General features: G+C 37.0%; 1 protein-coding gene across 1 annotated transcript; it reads right to left on the bottom strand.

Moving 5' to 3' along the window:
• Positions 1 to 2290: 2290 nt before the first annotated feature.
• On the bottom strand, positions 2291 to 22016 carry cdc42ep4b (CDC42 effector protein (Rho GTPase binding) 4b). The gene is made up of 2 exons (XM_079852391.1): positions 21722 to 22016; positions 2291 to 5067 (listed from the first exon to the last, which is right to left on the bottom strand). Exon 2 carries the CDS (start codon positions 4873 to 4875, stop codon positions 3895 to 3897), a length of 981 nt encoding a protein of 326 aa, XP_079708517.1. The 5' UTR covers positions 4876 to 5067; positions 21722 to 22016; the 3' UTR covers positions 2291 to 3894.
• Between the last annotated feature and the right edge of the window lie 1449 nt (positions 22017 to 23465).

Consider the following 23465-nt stretch of genomic DNA (forward strand, 5'->3'; position numbering starts at 1 on the left):
GTGGGTATTATCACAAGGAAAAAAAAGGAAAAGAAAGTAGAAGGAAAAATAAGGAAGAATTATTGGGAAAAAATAGGAAAAGGAAATGTCATTTTAATTGTGTTAAATGTGTTTGAATTGAAAGACATAATAATATACACTAAATTGTTTGTTGTTGGACATAAGATGTGTCATAAGATGAATTTTAAACCTACAAGTAAGTTTATTTTTATGATAGCAATAAATGTAAAGTGACTATTGTAATGGGGTAAATCAAATGTAGTCGGGAAAGGGCAACAATTGTAATATATATTTTACACACTGTACATACACCTGAAAAAAATAAAATAAACACTTGCATTAAAAATAAACAAAGTATGTTTTTGTTTTGTTTTTTTCTTAAAGGAGAATAAGATCATATTTCAAAATATTAGCCATTGATAGCCAGTCAGCTTTAGCTGTACTTCTAGAATGAGGGTTGACCACAAGATGGCAGTAGGAACACAGCTATACACACAAGCCTAGATTCCTTATAGTGTTTGCATTTTCCATAATATTTTCACATTCTAGGCAAATTATAATAGTTTTCAGGTAAACAATCAATCAGCATATTTGATGTCAAGTTAGTGCGCTTACCTAATAGCTCATGTTCACATTGAATCCACTCCCTCCAATGCATTTCCACTGATAATTGTGTTCATTTCAGTAAGATATACTGAATGAATTACACATCTAGTCCTGGTAGAGAGGCTATGTCCATGTTTCACACTTGTAGAGGTGTATCTCCATTTTAATTAAGTTATTTTTAGGTCCACCCTCTATTGAGAAGAATTGACTTTTTGAAATATAATAATTGACTTTTGAATTGAATCTGTCAGATCTGTTTCATCAGCACAAACTGTGCGCAGTGGTAGAGTTCCCTGAGTCAACATACTGGAAAAGCTGTGATACAGCAGTTTTAGCCTGAGGATGATAATTAAGCATGTAAATCTGCTACAACATGAACAAACTCGCTCAGGTATTTTGTTTTACTCTTAAATGATGATTCGCATTGACAGTCATGAACACCAGTACAAATTATGGCCCTTTGGTGAAGTTTATCAGCTTTCTTATTTATTGAAAAATAGAACTGTTATTTTGCAAGGGAAAGTGAGGCAGGGCATTATATATTATTTCAGTACAGAATAATACAGACATTAAGTGAAAAAAAAAAAAGAAAGAAAAAAAGATAAACAGCAAATACTTGGAAATTAAAGAGATGGTTTAAACTTTAGTGCTTGTCAATCATTTGTAGGAAGATGTTGTGCTATACAACTGCTCATATAGTAATCAAGCAAATAAACTATAGTAACCTCTATGCCATCATATATGGATGATACTGTTGTCTCTCTAAGCATAGACACTATAGTACATGTATTGATGGCCTGTAAGAAAACTACTCCAAACTGTAGAGGGAGCCCTGGTGCTCTCAAAACCTGTTATAGTCCAGCATTCCAGCTCATTTTCAGTCTCACAAATCCAGTTCCGGACATCTGGTCGTCTTCAAAAACTTTGCGTGCAGCGTGATATCTCCAAGACCACTTCCTTAACCCGTATGAACAAAACTTAAAGAAATTGGCACATTTGATTATCCTCCTTTTGTGCTAGAAGACAAATGCAGCATTTCAACCAGATATAAGGCAACACAAGCCCCTCGTACCCTTTTAATAAAGCCCTTTTCCAAACCATTCTATACACAATGAAAAACACCCAAGGAAACAGTCTGCATTACAAACATCTCACGGTTTCTCTTTTAGAGTTCTTATTAATCGTACCTAACTTGTTCCTCTGTACAGACATGCTGATTTCACAAACCACTGAAAAACAGATGAGCAAGCAAATAATGTAGTTGTAGTCTGATCACATAGAACAGATTACAAAGTGAAGGTAAAAGGCCACAGAGAAATCAGTATATAATTCTGTATTGCAGAAACCAACTGTTTACAAATATAACCGATTCTACAAAATGGTGTTCTCTTCAGCTCCTTGTGTGCTTATAATGTCAGATTACAGGGCCAGCACTGTTGACTAATAACGTCAATCAAAAAAACTCAAATATACATGAAATGAATAACTGAACATTATGTACATATATCAAGAATGGAACACTTAAATTATCTCCCCGAAACATAACTGTGATCCAAAGTGCACAATAAACAGTTAATACTTGCTGAGATACCAGGATGTTAATCATCGGCAATTATTTGATGTTTTCTGTGGTGCGCCTATAGTGTTAAATATCTTGTCAGCTTTATGGCAAATTTGCTAACTGTTGTTGCTAGTTTGTGAAAGTCTCATAATAGAGACCTAAATGTGAAGTGTGTAATTTCTGCAGCACTAAACAGAATTTCAAAAATGACTAATGGTAGATGCAGATGTTTGAAACTTGTCAAAAAACACCAGTCAAACAAATGCGTAGCCCCGCCCCCAAACTCACATGATTGGCTGAGCCGATGTTATGGAATCCATTTAAATGTTCCAAATCACCATAAATCAACTGAATACTGCAGAGTTTATTATTATTATTATTATTAATGAATTCCATTTTGGTGCTGCTAGTGGCAGGGAAATTACACACCTCTCTTTTAAGGAAAATCAAGTGAAAGCTTTGAAATATAATGTGACTGTGGAATGAGTCAGATCTTTTCCATCCGCATAAACAATCTCTGTAAGATAATATTGCATGGAGGATCAAGTTTGCTCATTTTTGAATTTTAATAAAAGTACATTTCTGTCTATGTTTAACCGACGCAAAGGGTATGGCACTAACTCACAGAGTGGCTATACAAGTTACACTCTTATCACGGGGTGATAAGTCTTATCTCTCTTCAAAACCTAAATACAGAAATACAAAGAACTACAAGAGTCATTCAGAGATGAAAACCCCTCAATAGCCACTTCTGCTGATGAGCATGGTTTGAAGATCGAGGCACTACACTAGACCCTGAATAAGAGAGCTACCCCTTCATCTCTGAGCCTATACAATGATAATCAAATAGCACACTTCTCAGCCCTCTTGACATCAATCCTCATTCACACACACAAAATTGACGTCGTCATTGGTTCCACTCAGACTGATTCTACTGCCTCCAAGCAGTGTCACCACTGATCTCGGGTTCTGTATCCCATCAATCTAAAGTCTCCAAGATTGAGAATTTCATGTGACCCGACAGGAAATCCTCTTAAACACACATGGACCACATGGCAAAGTTCAGATCCACTCCATAAACAACTCTCAACAGGAAAAAAAGGTAACATATGCCAGAGATAAAGCGTTGTGTTGAACCTCCAAACACGTTTATGGCATTCTAATCATTGCTTCAACATTTACATCAATACAGATTTGTGTACAAGGCAAAATTTAGGATATAACTTAAAGATGGAATCAAAAACTGTAAAACATAGGAAACTTAAGACTGTTGGCAATTGTTTGGAAGTCCAAAGGCATAAGCGAGCTGCATCCGAGCACTGTGTCGATCATGGGAGAATATGAGGTTTGGTTCCACACAAACCTCCTGTATCAGCGTTCCAAGTGGTCAACACTGGAATTCATTAATGATACTCACGAGACCGTAATTACCATTTGAAACGGAATTTCCTCGCCTTGGCATATGCAAACACACAAGCACATTCCTCTCAAAGCTGTGGCGGCTCTGGTGAAAGTCACTAGTAACAGAAGGTTTGTATACCTGAACTAGGAATTGTAGTGAAAAAATATTTAGCAAGGGCTAAAACATACGTTTTCCCTTTCATCTCCATTATAAAATCAGTCCTCCATGTCAATGTACAAGCTTTGCATTCACCAATCGACCACAATCCACCTCCTCCTCTTCTTTTAGTCTTTGCAAAGACTGTTATGGCAACTTACAGCTCATTTTACACCCTAATCTCGTCGTCATCGTCATCATCCATGTAGGAGAAGTCTCTGTCGTCTTGCACTCGAGGTGAGCTGTACTTGATGTTGTCCATATTTCCCTCATAAATCTGATTGTGGGGTTTTTCATCCAGCACGGTGGACCCTGAACTTGAGAGGGAACAGCTGTCCAAGTGTTGATGGTTCCTGGTTTGGAGCTCTGGAGTGTAAGGGTTGGTGCCTGGCCTTTGGCGTGGAGGCCGGATCGGAGGAAGGGGGTCCTCTTCCTCGACTTCATTGGGAGGACTCTGGGGCGGCGAGCTGCTCTTCCCCTCTTCGAATCCCAGATCGTCATCATCTAAGCCCTTCTTGTCCATCACACTCAGGATGTCGCCCAGCATGGAGGGACCCAGATCAATGTGGAAGGACATGATTGACTCTGCATGTTTCATGCCTCCGGTGTAGGGAACTGACGGACGCAAGTCGGTCAGCTCACCAAAATTCCTCTCGTCCAGCTCCAAGTCCGATACAGCGGGCGCTGCAGCTCCGTTAAACGGCTTTCCATCAACTTCCAGAACGTTCTTTAAAGGACTTGAGGACACGCTCTTGGGAAGGTGGATTTCTGTACCTCGTCCTGCATTGTCATCATTCAAATATGGCAGCGAGATTGCATTTTTTACATAACTTGGCGAGCCTCCAGGGGGCGCTAGTTTGGATTTGTCAGGCTTGTCGCGATTGACCGACTGGGAACGCTTGCTGCTTCGGAATGTACGGGAAAGGAGGCTTTGTTTAGGTGAGCTCTGCTGTACCTCCGGCTCCCTTGGTGGCTCCCCTGAGCGGCTGCTAAGAAAGGAGGTGTCCCCGAAAGCGTCGCCTCCTCGCCCCACATGCATAGTGTGACGGAAATCTCCCAGGGGTGCGCTGATCATCTCTGCAGTCAAGTCAGCACGAGAGCGCCGCTTTGACTGGGAGGACGAGGACACAAGCTGCTTCAGAATAGGCATGATGACTTCTTAAATACTGTCCGCAGAAAAATAAAATCGCCAAAGTCTTTTCTCGCCAACAGATGGTCACTCTTTCCTCTGACGGTGTAGATCCAGGACAGTGGTCAGGATGAAAACTCTTCCAAAAACCTAGGACACAGCCATTTTTATCCTTAAAGTACAGTGTCCTTCCTTCAACATCTGACAACTGACCTATAACAGAAGAAAAAAGAAACAATAAATGTCATTTTATTTCACACGGCTGACATTTTATCACCTAATCTGAGATGGATTCTCTTTTTCCTGAGAACTTGAGTTGAACTGTCAGCTGATGGAAAATATTACAATTATATTGAAATTATACATGATACTTGGGGTTTCTGGAGATTTAAAGCCATGCTGATGACATCACATAGTAAATTTAGGTACTAATTACTTTTAAATGGATTAATTATAGGGGAAATTTCCTTTGAAAAAGAAAAAGGGGTGGAAAAAAAAGAAAAAGTAAGCCACTTGAAGTATTACATAACACATTAACGGAAAGGTGGAAGAGGTTGGAAAAGGAATTCCCATTTCATCCCATAAGCCATGAGCCTTTTTATTGTTCTTGGAGGAAGTGCGGTCATGAAAGGGTGACACGTTGCACGAGTGTTGATAGACAGAGCTCTTGTTACTGAAGGATTTACTTTTGCATGGTGGTCACCAAGTCACCACACAAACCAAAGCTTTGTACACTTCCAACTCTGCTTCCTATGAACTTGTGAACCATCTGTTTACTCAGAGAAATCTGGAATTAAACCACACAAATGGCATGCCAAATTCTAAGGCCTAGGATCAGCTTTCGAAAAAAAAAAAAAAAAAGATTTTTTTTTATTTGTTGACTATAAACGTGTGTCAGTATTGGCATGGGGCATCAGTGCTCCAAAAATTAAGAAAAAAAAAAAAACCTTTTCACACAACAGACTCCTCCCATGAGTAAATACTTCTATATTCGAAAAGTAACATAGACCTGCAATTGTAATTTAGAAACAGTTCTTCAAAACAGTAAAGACGTTTTAATGAAAGTAGCCTTGCTTGAAAAACAAATACAACAAAAACAGTACAGATGAAACAAGTAAAAGGGTGCAATGCAGATATTGGGCAGTAATGCATCCCAAGGCACAAATCCAAGTCACAAATCCCCTTTCTTTCCAAATCCACATTCATTTCATGATTACATAACCATGAGCTCAGAGGATCCTGGGAGCACAGACTTGTAAAGGACTGCATTTCTTCTTAAATTCAACTCCATCCAGTGCAGTATTCTCTGTAGTGTGTGCCAGGCTCTTATATCATACGGAAATCTAGACCTTTACACGGTGTTGTACTCCACTGCCTGAGATTTTCCTTCCAGACCTGCTGACAAGGTACTTTTCCCTCGACACCTTTCTTGCATTTACACTCTTCTTTTTGACTGCTTCTTCCTTTTCATACATAACTAGGTACTTTAAGCATTCTACTTCCAATTAACTATTTGAGTTTTGCAATTCTTCTAGTAATCTGAGGATGAATGAACCGAAACATTAGGATAACATTCTCATTTCATTTACTTCCATTAGGAAGCTTTCCAGATACTGATTTGCATTTATTGCATTCAATGTTTGAAAGCTTCTTGATTCATGTTCATTCAGAAAATTAAAATGACTAAGAAAATGGCTAAGGTGGTTTAAGGTGGCTCTGATGAATGCATTAAGCAAGCAAGTAAATAAAGTAAATACATACATAAAGTATGTAATAAGTAATACTAAAGTAATAAAGTAAATACATAAAGTAAGCAAATATGTTAAACAAACAAGTACAATATATAATGAAAGATGGAGTATAGCATTCTGGTAAGCTTTTAAATAAAGCTAAGCTTTATATAAAAAATTTAATTAGTTTATTATTATTGTTCATTCATTCTTATTGCTTGTAAACTGCATGTAAGCTGCTGCATATTAACTACAACCAGTTCTTGATTCCCAACTCTATTTGAAACCACTTTTTCCTTTCTATTTTTTTTCTTCGCTTCTCCGCATCTTTCTCTTAAAGCGAAACATATTCCATGTCTTGGAAGACTAATGATGGTTGTATCATCCTATTGTAAGGTCACTGTAGAGGGTATGAAACAAAGGGAAAGTATAAAAAGAGAACGACTGAATACGAGAGAACTCCAGTTCTCTTTGGGTTCACTGTGAACATTTTGATCCCCAACTGTGCGCTGTGATTTATGGTTTAATAATCTGATTATCTGCTTCTTTACACAGGGGAGGCCTATTAGCCTGGACTGACCACCAACAGCCAACAAAAGACTTAAGACGCACCAATCACTCAAACAAACCATGATCAAAGACAAAATTGTACGACAAACAAAATGCCAAAAAAGTCAGATTTTTCTGAAACTAAGGTTGAAACATATGAACAAAGCGCTAGCTGCCGTCTAGAGATGGTAGACAGTAGTCTGCAATTTTGTTTTCAAACATGACTTCATAACCATTCCAGAGTTGCATGCACGCCATCTGGATGAATGAGATCCAGGCAACAATATCCCAAAGACACGTCACCCCACCAAAAACATTTGCATCTCTGACAACAAAAGCCTATTGAGCGACTGTAGCTGTGAGAGAACAGAGGAGGGTTTGATAAACGATAAGCTCTCCACTTGAGTCAAAGAACTGGGCGTCCCAGAGGAGGATTCAGCTCTGCCCGCTGGCAGATTGACCTCATTGTTGAATCACAGCATATCGCCCCATTCCGACGTCCAGATAGATTATTGTATCTGTGTTTGTATGAATTAATGCAAGACACCCTAGTGTAAGACACCGTCCTGTGTAAATGATTTTGATCATATAAATCAACAATCAAAAAAGGCCATTTTTAACATCAGGACATAATGATCTTAAATTAAAAGGTACACTATGTAACTTTTGGCACTCTAGCAGTTAATAAACAAATAAGAGCATACTCTCTCTGTTTATGAATATGACGAGTCATGCAGGTATTGGGCTACTTCGCAGAGGTTGTGGTCCCGCTCAGGCTAAATTAGTCCAAATATAACATATTATAAGTGTACCGCTGTGATTCAGGATAAGATAAAACACGGTTTGGAATATGGAATCATGATGTACTCACTCATTACATACATTTTGTAAAAAAGTATTGGTACAGACAAAACTGTCATAGATCAAATGGATTTCAATACATTCAAATGGTAAAACAAATAATTTTTTATATATTTTAACATTATAGTTCTTACAATGCCATTTCATAATACAGTGGCTTTGACTATGCTGTTTATGTTGTAGAACAAAATGTGAAAGTAATATTAACCTCAGACCTCATTTTACGTAATTCCCATAGGAACCCATGCCAAATTAGCCATCCGGGTTGGCCTACAAATTAATGTCATAAATCACAACTGAACAGCTCTATTGCTCCAACAGTATGACACTTCATTATAAAGCAATGTATATATGGCTCACAGGGCATGATTAATAATATATTTAACTGGTTTTCTATAAAGTTGAATTAATTCAGTTTGTTCATTTAAGTCAACTGTGCCAAGTATTTTTAATCCTTAAAAAATAGTTTAGTAATTAGTAAAATGAACCATTCAAAACTGGACTTAGAACAAAACTATCTGACTTAATGAGAAATTATGGTTGATACTGTTAAAATGAAAAAGAGGTGTGATTGAAACAGCAAAATTCCATTTTTAAATAATAATTATGTTGTACTTTTTGTCAACTGTGTTGTCAAACGCCATGAACTGGTTTTGTCTTGGTCCATTTCATGCCTATTTCAAGCAATCTCAGCGTCTAAACGCTTCATTAACAGCTACACAGGGGATTTCAGAGCATGTCATCTGTGTTCAGCATCATTACACATCAGTACAAAATCCTAACAGCTCCTGAAAGACAACACACCACCTTAAGATCTCTCTCCCCCTCTGGACATGTGTGTACATATCAGAGCTCACTGGAGACCTACAACTTTACAGCTGGATGGATCCTCGTGATCAAACTCCGTGAGGGTCTAACCACACATCTGCAGGGCCTCGTTTCAGCGGGACCTCGTTTCACAGGCTCCAAGCTGGGATACCAGGAGACCCGCTACAGCCTCGTCGACATTCCTAAGCGTGAAACACACAAACACTCTCACAAGAAAAATATATTAGTCCGTCTCATCTGGCAGGAGGCCGTTATGGCGATGATGGTAGAAAAACAAGGGAAGGATTGTGGGTTAAAAATGGAGAAATATTTTGAGGTTTGAGTATGAATGTGGCAATCAAACCCACATTTACATAACACACTTTTATGTACCCGAGACACACATCCAGAGATTAAGACCAAGAAAAATAAAGCAACTATGGTATAAATGATTCACATCTTCACCACAAGCATCATTTATCCCATGCTGTTAACTCATGATGTTACAATCTCTTGCGTAAAGTGTCCTCTCATGCAAAGATCATGGAAGGAAGTCAGATGAGACGATCCACTAAATGAAACACCAGCTGTCACTTGACATTATTGTACTTTTATTTATAGGTCGGTTTTAATCTTTTAAGAGTAATCATTACTTATTTAACAGGGTACTTCTGAACTCTGGAAGAGATCATAATTATTCTTCCAATTCAACTGCAGCTCTCTGATTTTTTTTTTTTTTTTTTTTTTTTAAGGTACATAGCTCTGGAACTCATTACCATGTTTTATTTAATCAACAATTATGAATAACTATATTACACATTACATCAGAATATATATTCACACTTTAGACATGACATGAAGTGAAGCACATTAGGAAGGACTGTATTCACATTAGAGCATAACATTACAATTGTTTAAAGGGATAGTTCACCCAAGAATGAAAATTCTCTCATCATTTACTCTCCCTCATGTCGTTCCAAACCTGTAAGACTTTCATTTACCTTCGGAACACAAATGAAGATATTTTTAATTAATTCTGAGCGATTTCTCTCCCTCCATCGGTAGTACCACTCAGTACAAAACTACCACTTTGACGCTTTAAAAAGTTCATAAAGAGATCGTAAAACTAATCCATATGAATTGAGCGGTTTAGTTAAAATGTTCTGAAGAGACACGATAGCTTTATACACTGAACAGATTTAATTAAATATTTTATTCACATATAAACATTCATCAAGTCTTACGGGTTTGAACGGCTTACGAAAATCTAATTATTATGGTTTTATTCATTTACCTTGTATTTTGCATGGGATCTAGGCTACTACTTGAATGAGTAGCTATATAAATTATCTTCACAAAAAAACACTATACATTTAAACTTATTTGTTACATTTGTCCTAGTAACATCAAAGTCCCTTTTAAGGAAAGTCTTGTTTACTCGGCAGCCATATTTGCAACGCCACCGGGCAGCTATTTTGGGCATCCAAGACCAAGTCCTATCTATCTGAATGGGGAATACTGAAATCTCAAAAACTGCTTGCCGAACTCAATATTAAATAACATAGGCTACTTAAAATCAGCAACAAAATATCCCATAAATGTTGTTTCTTATGCTCAAATATATATTTTTTTCGGGCTAGACCAGCCACTGCACGTGTACTAAGCGCAAGTCTCAGGTTTCTAGCCGAACCAGAGATTCTAACGGCAGTGACGCAACGATTGGCTGATTGATTGGTAAATGCTGATTGTATTCCATGTTGCACGTTGCAGTTTCTCCCTACTCATATGTAATAGGAGTGAACCATCTTTCACTATCTATAGTCATTGGTAACATGCCAGCCTATGCCAGCATGTGATTCACTGAGATCTGGGACAGCAGGATTGAGGCACATTCATCCATTTGATTAACGTCTGGACAACACACTACATAATCTCTTTTAAGACTTAACATCCCTTTAAGAGTCTCTGCTCTTGGAGAGGTTGCTGGTGTCTGTAAAACACTGAGGGTTTCTGTGCATCTGGCACAATGACAGATTAAACACACAACAGCAGTCAAATCAGCCATAAACTGTCAATACAGTTTTGATTGTTTAAGGCTGATTTGACTGCTGTTAAGTATTTGTAGTATCATACTACAAATGTAAGCAAGGGTAGACATACTGTAGGAAGTACAGCACTGCACAGAGACTCTGTCTGCATGATATTGCAGGAGATTCACATCACAGTGTGATATTCCTGACAAATCATTCATTCTGAGTGCTGCTGCTATCAATCATAAAATAATTAAACTGTGATGCATGCATTTATCAAAATAAATGTTCAAGTTCAACTTCATGCCGATGGTGGTTGGTTACAGTGTAAACATGGTCCATTTCACTGTAGGCCTTCTGCATAAAAATGAAGTTCAAATATTTTAAAAAATGTTGCTTTATTAAGATGAAAAAACTAAATATCATCCTGATAGTCCCTAACATGTTAACAAATTTTCATTGAAACCAGGAACTGGTTGAAAGCATAAAAAAGCTGAATGGTTTTCAGATGTTATTATTGACTACAGTTACAACCTGTTTTTCCTGTTAAACCCACCACAAGCCTAAAGCCTTATACAGACAGATATTAAGTGGTGAATAAACAGATGGAAAGGTAAATGTGATACGGGGAAAACAGGAAGACAAGACACCCACCAAATCAACCAATAGAATCCCTTCTCACACCCATAAACACTGTAGAAAATTTTTTAACAGTAATAAATGTTAATGTGTGTATACATTTGGTCCAACACCATGGACACAGAGGGAGAGAGAGACACTTATCTTATCAATAAGCATATCAATATGAGTGATAGTGAAGAGTTAGGGCAAATCATTTGAATGCAAACACTGTTTGAAAAATACCACATGCTTTTCAATAGTTTTCAATAGTGTGAAAAGTGGATATTTTGAAGACTGTTCTGGTCGCTCTTCAAAAGCTTCAAAAAGGACACAAAACCAGCATAAAAGTAGTCAACAAGACTAGTGCACTATGTTCCAAGCCTCAGGAGTCATATAACCGTTTTGAGCCATTAACCATTTCAACGAGTTATAGTTGAACTCAAGTCAGGAACACGATTTGAGAACCAATCATCCAGACTAGTTTTGTGAAGACCAGCCGACTCATCTGAAAAGCTACGTTTCCCAAAAAGCATTGTAAGCCTAAGTAGATCGTAGAACCATTGCCACCAATGGTCTTTTAGCTAATGATGCTTTTGAGAAACGAAAGGGAGAAGAGGGTGGATGTCAGGATTTTTCAGATTTTAGTCTGTTCACCACAGAAATGCTATTGTATGGCTTCAGAAGAATGGGGATATATTGCATAAGTCATATTAACTACTTTTATGTTTGTTTGTTTTTTCATTTATGAAGTTTGACAGCACCAGTTCTCATCCACTTAATATTATACTGAAAAGAAAGACCAGTATAAAAGTCACTTGTTGTGCTCCACTGAAGAGGGAAAGTCATACAGGTTTAAAATGACACAGGGTGAGTATCTAAGTAAATGATGACTGCATTCTCAATTTTGGTTAAACTATTACAGGAAAAAGGCAGGATCATTAGCAGATTATAACTCCATCAACAAGGTAAAGGACAAAGCACCACACATGCAAAACACCTCAAGAGTTCAACCACATTACAGAGTAATACTATCAGTTTCCCGGTCTAGTTTCTGAAAGTTTTCTCTCAGCTTGGTCCAGACAGGATATTATGCACTAGCTTAGTCGGCATTCAGCAGCAGCCAGCGGGGTAAAGAGATATACAGTACTGTGTGTGTTTGTGCTTTGAGTTTCTCTGCCAAACATGCTGAAACTAACCACAAGGATTACACGCTAGAATGTAGAAAACACTAAAAACCATGTTTAAACCAGCAAGGCCTCATGTGCCACACACAAACACACCTTTGAGTCTTTTAACCGACCAGTCTGACTTCACATTTAACGACATAGCCTACCTCTAAAAGAAGCTTTACCTTTTCGTCAAAACCACTAATATGGCTTACGTTTTACAGGAATCATTCTTCTTGCCAGTCACTTTTCGGCAAGGTGAAGGTTGCAGCTCTATAATCACAGCATATAAACAGACAGAACGTGGCCTTACTAATCAAGTAGATGATTAACTTTCCACATCCTTTCCACTCCACATTCCTGCCGTTTTCCTCTGCCAAAAAGCCCATGGGTTCAGACTTAGCCAACAATCCTCTCACAGCTGTGTAATTCTGCACACAATCAGAAAACTTTAAACCCAGGCTGAGAAGAGCGCAAATAACAATCGATTTTGAAAATGAAAATTGCATAATCTGGTTTGAAGGCTAAGTAAGAAGAGCTACTGCTTGGAATTTAGGCTCATAACCCTTTCCAAATGGCACAGACGAGAATGAGAGAGCCAGCAGTGCTGCGTCTTCCCTGGGTGTTGCCGACAGTCTTGGGGCCCGTGTGTCTGGGACGCACAAGCATGAGTGTGTTGAAGAAAAGCAGACACACATCGGGTGGTGCCATCTTGGCAGAGGTGCTACACGACTGTGCGCCAGCAGGCTCGCCACAGTCCTCGCAGGGCATTTCCATCCAACATCTCGTTAGACGGAGAGAAAATGAGGCCAATGTTACATGTCTCTAAACATTTCTGATAGGGAGTCGTCCCCTTCATCTATAGTGCTGTATTTGTGTCACATGACCACTTTAGAAAGTGCCCATCATATAAGCACATTATTATTATTATTATATTATTTTTTTTTTTGCATTGTAGTCTAAATTAATCATGTCAAAGCAAATGTATCCAGCTCTACAATATATATTTAATAAAAACAATTTTCAATGTAAAAGTATTGGCATGATTGCCAAAGATTTATACATTAAACAAGTAATGACAAGAAAAAGCAATATACAATATAAGAATAAAAAAACAACAACATCAATAAAAATAGTTTTAAAACAGGGCACCAAGTACTGTAATAAATAAATAAAGATAATCTTTAAAATACTATATCAAATTGGTGGATTATTCAAATAATGATTAATGAAAATGCAAATGCAATGCAGGAAAAAGTAAGACTTTAGAGAATTAGTTTTACTTTATCATTTATATCCATTATTTTAATAAATTAGTTTATTCCTCAATGACTCAAATTACCCCTTGACGAGCCACGGCTTAAATGGGAGTACAAGTTATATTTCTATGATGTTTTCTTTTCCATTTTGCCTTGAACTATAGTTAGGTGTATCTGTGATCCATCACGTTCTTCCACCCATGCTCAGTTCTCCACACAGCTACAATTTATGAAGCACTTTTCTCAAGTCAAACAGATAAAGAGGATATTTCCCAGCTGACCTTCTCAAACATCTTGGTATTGTGAAATGCAAACTTTGGACAACTTCTTGTCATTCATCTTTTCAGTCTGGGTTCAAAAGTACAACCATTTTGGATCATTGTCAACAAAACTATTGAAATCTGAAAACTGATTTTCACCAATCCTACTGTTTCTTTGAGAATATGCGCAACAATAAAATTAAGTCTAGATGAGTCATTGAGAAAGGATGCTTAAGTTGTATTATATTAGACAGTATAAAGCCTGTCTTTCATAACAACTTCCTTCACAGGTTCACAAGACACCAGTCAAGCAGCATTTTTCAAGGCAGCACTCATGAAAAGGAAGGGTCTAATTTACAACTTTCTGTTTTGCTCACAGGAATTCCCCATTGGCATCAAAAAGATACAAGAGGACCTCGAGTAACCTTAACTTGCAACATTCAATGATTAATGATTGACATTGTTTTACATCCTAAACAGCTGAATAAATTCTAAGGGGCCGTTCACACAGAACACGTTTTTCCATTCCACTGCGCTACTTTTCCATTTTGTTTCTATGTAAACAATCGCTAGACGGACGTGTTTGACCGTTGTGCCCGCGTCTTGCATCTTTTGCAGCGTCTCGCGCATGACACGCCGTTATAAAAACGCGGCGCTCAAGTTTAAATAATCTCAAATTTTAAAGACGCGTCTTGAGACCTTGTTTGCTTGGTTTTTCCAAGCAAAAATGTGTTCTGTGTGAACCAGCCCTCAGACTGGTCTCAACTCAGCCATATTATACAAATCACGGAATACTCCTAAACAGTTTTCAATTGAAACAATCTCGTTTGAATGACCAAAAAAGATCAAATTATCGTAATTGCAAGATGCCGATTTCTTTTTAGGTCTTCTTAACAACAAAAATCCATTTGCTGTTGACAGCAAAATAATATCTATTCTCAACTATTTCTATATTTTTTAACAATTTTTTTTATAAAACAGCATGGCAATTGAAATATCTTAAAACAGATGGCATTTTAGGTATTTTACACAAGTTGGAAGAAAGAGCTTTTTATTCAATTCTAACTTATAATTAAAAGTTCGAAAAAGATATTTACTGGTCAGAAACTTGTAATCACGGTAATTGTGATGTCTACAAAGCATTAGACAATCATAACTCTCCTGCAATGACAACATACCAATTAACTTACAAGTTAAAAAAAAAATTCTCATAGATGACTTCTCATCAACTGATAAAATCCTTGTAAATCCTCTGAAGTGGTGACTCAACATGGTGACAGCAGTCTTTGTATATGTGTGTAATGCATGCATGAATGATGTGGTTTAAGCACTGATTGCTAACGCACAGCTGTCAGTGTGGTTCAGCTCTAGTAGGTCTGAAAAGAGCAAGGTCCACTCACTTTACACACTTAAACCAGATGTGGTTTAGAAGAGAAGAATAGCTCCAAAATTGAAATACACAGTCACACTATTACAAATATTTACCATGGTTGCCACCAAAATATTATGATGACAATGGCTAACACAAATGAATGCAATGCAGAAGTAATAATAACTGCAGAAATTAAACGCAGTGCCTTTGGTAAATGTAGTTTCAATAGCATCACCATGACATCATTTTCAAAACTAGTAGCAATAGTGTTAAATGCAGCCCAAATCACTTAATCTGAAATCAACAATACTTAAAGACCATGATTGATTCCTGTCGTTTAAAATAGGAAGCCTGACTGTGCAAATCAATTCAACACTCCACCTTTAACACACTCAGTGACCTAGTGTGTGAGTTTACTGGAGCATTTAAGTGTTCCTCCACAGGATAAGGCCTCTGGAAACGCCCAACTGTCTACCCTCAAAGACACTGAAACTGTGGAAGCAAAGTCACCACGATCACAATACACTTAAATAAATAGAGCTTAAAGAAGAAACGATCTTAAGTATGAGCCAATCCCTTTACACAAACAAAAGTAAGAGAAATATATCTAGACCTCAGAAGACATTCTTACCTTTGAAACTGTGATAGTTTGCTAATTTTGTGGAAGCTTGACTTTTTCACAAAATAAATAAATTAAATTAAATAAATCCCCATTCATTTGGCAAGTTCTGTAAAGCTGGTCTGAGTGAGCACAAGCAACAGTAACTAAAGTGGGCGAAGCTTAGTGAAGGGTCAATTAACCCATTGTTGGTCTATTTTGAAAGAAACACAACTGCTAAATTGCTAGTAATCTATGGAAATATAAACATTCTGAAGACCACACATGTATAGGTCATGTGTCCATGAATTCGGGCCACACTTGTGGGTTACTTTGAGCATAATGCCACGGAGTGACAGAGGGCATATGTTATGGATCTATAAGGATATTGGATTACTCAAGTGAAGCCAAGAGCATCTGGGATTGGAATGGACACTAATGGAGAAAAGAACTGCTCCTTTTCTCTTTTCACCAGCCATATGCTTGAGGGAGACCTGTTACTCTATGAGAAGAAAACTGATTGAAATTGAATGATGGGGAGAGATATGAGCAATGGAGAGGAGAACTATAAGAGAATGTAAAGAATAATGTACAAATGAAGAGACACAGTGAGAAACAAAAAGGAATGTTTTTACTTTTCTCTCTGTGAAATTGAAGTACACAAGCAAGTGTCCTCACAAAATGGCTTTGGAAATTGTTATGGCCATTATTGTCTTTGTCTCTGGTGTTATCTTAGTTCAGGATAAACACGAGTATCATTAATGAGCAACATCAATAAGCTACCAGGAAATAATCGCAGTTCAATAAACGTGATAAAGACACAAATGGCAACATTAACAGCTTGGGAGCAAGACAAAAGAGCAAAGGGCCAAAACCACAGAGAAAATGGCTATCTATGTGAAAAGTGGCCAGACTAGTTGTCGGGCTGTGCCAGCCAGGTATTAGAAATAATGTGCTTCGAGGTTTGGACTTAAAGAGAAACTCAAGATGAGGTCCACTTTCACAGGGAGTGATGCCGATACTGTCACTTCAAAAATGTGTGGTTCAACCCAAAGAAAATCACCTGTCATTTGCTCAAAGGAGTATCTTTTTGGCTGCTACACAATACCAGTGACTTAAACCGGTTTCACGCCTTTCAACACCATCACACAACACAGTAACCATGAATTTGTAATCTCAAAAATGAGGGACTCGAGCAATGAATCTCAGTCTGAAACTTGACAGTCATCATCTTGAAACCAAAGAAAGGTTACTTAAGCACCAAGTTACTTCAGGCTGGAGTATGTGAAGAAACTAGTTCCCTATCAATGAGTTCATCAACATGCACGAGTTCATTACATAGAAAATGAGTAATCCGCCAATCATTTTCAGCATAATGTCAGCTGTTAGTTAGTTTACATACCACAAATGCCTAAGTTAAACTTACCATAGTCTCACTTAGCAAGACTTCTGACTACCAGGATACATGTTTAGTGCAGTTTATTCCAGCCAAGAACAGAAAAAGGTCATCATGTAAAGTGACCAAACACGGTCTTCTTCTTGTTACCTGGTATCTGAAATAGTTGGGATCTCAATGAAAGTGACCTAAATGGAAGAAAATGACCAGCCAATCATTTTGCAATAGCTTTTTTCACCTCTTTTTTTTATGAACTTTGGGAGGTCTGTGGGTTTGCCATCTGAGGCTATAATGACTTGAACTGTGATTATCAATGTCTAAAAGATCTTGGTCAACAATTAACCATTGGTTGAGATTTTTTTGAAAACGTTGAAACAGTTTCTTATTTAATTTTCCAGGAATCCATATCATTGCTTCCTTAGTTGTGAATACAGCAGCACAGATTAATATCAAGTCAGTTAATAATGACTGCAAGCTACACTTGTTAACAAGAGTTAAACAAGTTCATATGACAGGATTCGTATGGACTAAACGCTATAGGGCTTTGGTCTTCTTGGTATAAGAAGAACTGGCTCATTGCCTGGTGTCAGGAGGAGGTCAGCCTGTAGGACTGCAGGAGGTTTGGTTTCAGAGGAATACGCTTCTCTGCGCTAGTATGTCAGATTCCTGAGGCCTCAGCTGGGCTTGCAGGGAGATCGAGTCGTCTTATTCAAGTTCATGAGGAGAGGAGACAGTGCAAAAATATTGACTCTTGGCAAGACACAGAGTCGTGGTTTAAATAGTTTTACTTTCCCTTGAGGTCTGATATGAATGCAGTACAGTTTTCCCAAGTTCAAAGTCTTCTACATAAAAGCTAACAATATCTTGCAGGCATTTCCTATCATTGTATAATAAATAGCATGTGGTGCTGCTCAAAAATAAATAAATAAATAAATTAAAAAAAAGCATCAATAATATTAAAAATAAAAGAAAAATGATGGTGAAACAGCCCAATCATAACAACCCCCCACACCCCCTAAAAAAAAAAAGAAAAAAAAAAAAAAAAATACAAAATACAAAATAAAATTGTGTAAAATAAATGTAATAAATGTATTTTTTTAAAGAAATACTACTTTTATTCAGCAAGGACACATTAAACGAAAAAGACGGTAATTATACTTTTAAAGATTTCCATTTCAAATAAATGCTGCTTTTGAAATTTCTATTAATCAAATAATCCTAAAAAAAATAAAATAAAAATCATGTGTCATGGTTTCCCCAAAAATATTATGCAGCACAACTTTTTTCCACATTGATAGTAATAAGAAATGTTTCTTGAGCACCAAATCAGCACATTATAATTATTTCTGACGGATCATGTGACTGAAGACTGGAGTAATGATGCTGAAAATTCAGCTTTGACATAGCATGAATAAATACATTCAAATATATTCAAATAAAAAAAGCTATTTTAAATGTAATAATATTTCACAATGGTAGTGTTTTACTGTATTTTTGATCAAATAACTGCATCCTTGGTGAGCATTAGCCTTCTTTCAAAGAAATTAGAAAAAATCTTACCGACCCAAACCTTTTGAAAACTAGTGTGTTAAATAAAAGATGATTTCAGTACAACCAGTCTTATAAAATATTGCTTTTAAATTTCAATCTTACAGCCTACAGCTTGATCTTCACCCTAACATGTGGTTTAACTTCAACACAAAACCTGCAAATGTCTCTTACAACACAACTGGGACGGGTGGGTGTTGAAGTTGTTATCTAGAAAGGCCAGGAACACCCATGATTAACTAACCACCATAACGAACAACTTACACGCAAACCTGCAGGCTAAATTTAGGAAGGTTATGCTTTCAAAGCCCCCCAGGTTGAACTTTAGTCCTTTGAGCACAGACATGTCGACCTCCTGTAGTGTGTGTGTCGACAGCTGGGCTGATTACATCAGAGAGGAATAAGGCTTTCTGAGGAGCACAACAGACTCATGCTGCTGAGTCACAAGAAGGCCACCGTAGTGATTGAACAATAAACTAAGAATTATTAATATAGTTGATGTGAGTCTCTTCCCCTCTAAACACACACACGCACACACACGCACACACACGCACACACACGCACACACACTGCTGCAGCTAAATCATATCACAGCAGGAGTGGATGGGCAAGCAGCCAGCTGTATCACTACAGATCCATCCACACACACTCGCTCACTCACTCACTACACACACATAAGCACCAAGCAAGAGGCTGCTGATGCATTTCAAGTCAAAGTGAAATAAAAAATGTAATATATTTGAACATATTTGTAATATAATCACAATTTTTGCAGCCCTACAAACAAGCATGTGCAGCTTTTTTTTTTTTTTTAGCAGCCCTACATACAGGTTTGGAATGACAGGAGAAGGACTAAATAATTACTGGATTTTAATTTTGGGGTGAATAAAGTAACTAAAGAAAGAAAGTTTACTCTGTGTAAAACGCAGTTGCATGAGAGAATGTAAGGTGAGAAAAGAAAGAAAAATTAGGAAAGAAAAAAAGTGGAAAAAGAACAGACTGCATTTATCTGTCCATCTAGCAGGTCGGCCTTGTAACACACACACACACACACACACACACACACTGACCTTGGCCCACATCTTCCATGCTACAATTTAGGCCAGAACTGTCTCTCTGCTTGCCGGCTCTCCTAACTGGAATATCATGAGCTCAGGATATTAACCAGGCAGCTTTAACTCCGGGTATACAGTGATTTGTTTGGTCTGTCCAGGCAGATACTGACCAGCACTGGCGGCATGGTTGCGAATGCCACCTTTCACAAATATTGACACCAAGAATGCTAAAAATGTCAAAGGTTAAGGGTCAAAGCCCTAGACCACACAACGCTCAAGTTATAATTCTGTATTACTTTCACTCAAGCTGAGGTGGTGATCATTCGTTCCTGATAGAGGAATTAAAAGGTTTAGATAAATTAAGACTCCTTTCAACTTGGAGCAACAGAAAATATTCACACAAAAAAGAAAAAAAGTCAAACCATGATACTCAGAAGTTGACTGTGCTGTTGAGACAACCCATTAGGGTCAATCAATTTCACTCTGATAACCTTTTACAATACCAGAGCGCTTGCCAGTTTTCTGCAAACAACAGTTTGAGCCGTTAGAGTAACGAACTGTGAAACTGCAGCCATCTGACCAATGCGCATTATGCAACAGATGTGGCCAACAGGTTCAGGACAATATATGGAGAATACATCTGGAAATTCACAAGAAGCTCTTGGAATACTTCACTGGATTCCTGTTTCATTGCAACGTGGACTTTTTAAGAAGTGGTTACATAACATTTCATCTACCACTTTTTCTTCATACCGGCACACTATAACAGCAGCTCCTGCTCCAAGGTCCATCCAGGCATTTAGCACCACTAGGCTATACTAATGACTCAAAATCACAAGCTCCTTGTCTCCTGCAATCCGAACAAGCAGCACACGTCAACGCCCCCCATTAGAGATCACTTGTTAACTGCTAACTCACTTTCACAATCGTCTGCATTGCCTATACAAAAGCCCCAGACTCTACATCTGAAAGGTGAAATTCAGATTATGTTGCCTCTGAAACAGAAGTAATGATTAGGCCTAGGCTAACTGATTTAACAAGATCTATCCATAAAGGTCAGTGTACCACACATAGCTGATACAAGACAAATAATGCAAACATAAAATAAAACAATAAGCCAGATATTAATGAAATAACATAAATATTAGCATTGAATCAATATATATAATTTAGGCTATTATACAGAACTCAATGTACACATCTGTTATTGGGCTAAAAAAATATAAAAAGTTATCAATGAACATTATTAAGTTAATATAATTTGCTACCATACATTTGATACATTATTTATTGCATAAAATGTAGGGTAAAAAAGCCATGATCACAGCCCAAAGCAAACTAGGTTACACACAGTACTAGAGGAATGTCTGAGACTGACGCATTCAAAAGTGTACAAAAAAATCTCTTTGGGACCACATTTGAGATTCAGATGAATGAGATATCTGTCTGACTTGGCCTCTAGAGTTCAATACAATACACTTGAAGAGCAAACGCTTCATTGTATCTTTATCTAACCCAGTGAACTTTTATCCAAACTTCTAATGGAACCTTGTGGGATGTGAGCAAAGGTCGTACAAAGAAATGAATTGATGTAATAAATAATAAAGCTTTTTACCACTGTTTGCAGCGTCGTATTCGATCCTAGAATCCTCAATGCCAAGTTGAGCTTCTCATCCAACAACAATGGACCAAGTTCAATGGAATCACACTCCAAACAATAGAGTCCGTAGAGTGTAACAAACCACAGGTTCAGCCTGACATATGTCTCCGATATCCTTTAAACAGCTTTATGTGGGAGTAACGCGTTTATAGATAATAAAAACGTGTTAAATAGGACACACTCCGCCGAATCCTGAGGAGCAGATCTTTGCGTAATGACTGTAGTTCAATGTGCGATGGCGCACTAATGCGGTTCAAGCGTCCAGAGACCGTCCTCTGACTGTGTGACGAGTGACGACGCCCCGCCCACTGCCGTCCGCCCCGCCCCTTTCAATGGTGAGCTCAGCCTCTCATTGCCTTTTAAAGGACCAGTATCAAATTTACGACCAAATACACAACTGTATATAGAGTAAATTAAGTTTGCTTTTGGCGTCTATTAATTTTAATTTAAAAGAACCTTTACATATCATTCACATTTTATTTATTATTTTTATCATATTTTTTATTCATTTATACATTCTTTTATTTTTTATTTAATTAATTAATTAATTTAATACACATTAATTGTATTACTTTATTTATACACATTTATCATCATATTAAATATATTTGTAATTATTAATGTATTTTTTTAATAAAAATCTAAATATTAAAATAAAATGTACTGATTGTATACAATTAATATAATATAATGATTTAGATTATTAGTAGGCATCTTTGTTTCATTTTATTATATAATATATATATAATAAATAATAATATAATTAATAATAATATAATTCTGTCATCAGGTCTTTTTTTTTTTTTTTTTTTTCAAAGACAAAGAATTTTGCCCATGAGCCAGGCAATCATTGACTGCTCAATAACTCCTACGAGTTTTTTTTTTGTTGTTGTTGTTTTTTTTTTTTTAACTGACTAGTTTAGAATATACATATTTGATCACAGAGTACACACTTGGCACTAAACACTCATTATAATACAATACATCCAATTTTAGGCATTTTTAAAAGTCCTTAGAGGCAGCACTGGCATACTGTATAATATTGATAAAGTAAATCAAATCACAGGAAAGCACAAAAATAAACATTTTAAATAATAATAATTTAAAAAAAATCGAAAAACAAGGCAAACAGATGTCTTTATAAAAGTATCTGTGATCATCTTTTGTCTGAGAATAATTAAGTTCTGCTTTATTACGACTCTGGTTAGTTACCAAAAGGAATGATGTTGCCACAGTAACCACACTAAACAAATGTGACATACTCAACACACATCCTCTTCAGCTGTGTGATTCATAGTGACAGAGCAAATAAAAAAATAAAAAATAAAAAACTCTTTGTCATGTATATCTAAATAAACCTTCATTTTAGCTCTTTATTTTCAAAACACATATTTTGGTTTAAGTTCTACACAGAAAGGCAAAACACACACACACACACACACACACACACACACACACACAGTCAAACCATACATAATAAGTTAGAATAATAACTAAAAACAAACAAAACAACATTCATATTAACCAATACCATCAAAGTAAGAAGGTGAATATTTCAGAAAACCAAATTGCCCTCCTAAAGTTTATGAACTTATGATGGATTGGGAATACTTATGTTTTGTATATAATAAAGCTGTAAAACCACTACACATTTACAAGTCAATCTCCCCTTCAAACCTGCTTATAAAAAGCCGCCAAA

This window comes from Squalius cephalus, assembly GCF_949319135.1.
Source record: "Squalius cephalus genome assembly, chromosome: 19".
NCBI classification, from domain to species: Eukaryota; Metazoa; Chordata; class Actinopteri; order Cypriniformes; family Leuciscidae; genus Squalius; species Squalius cephalus.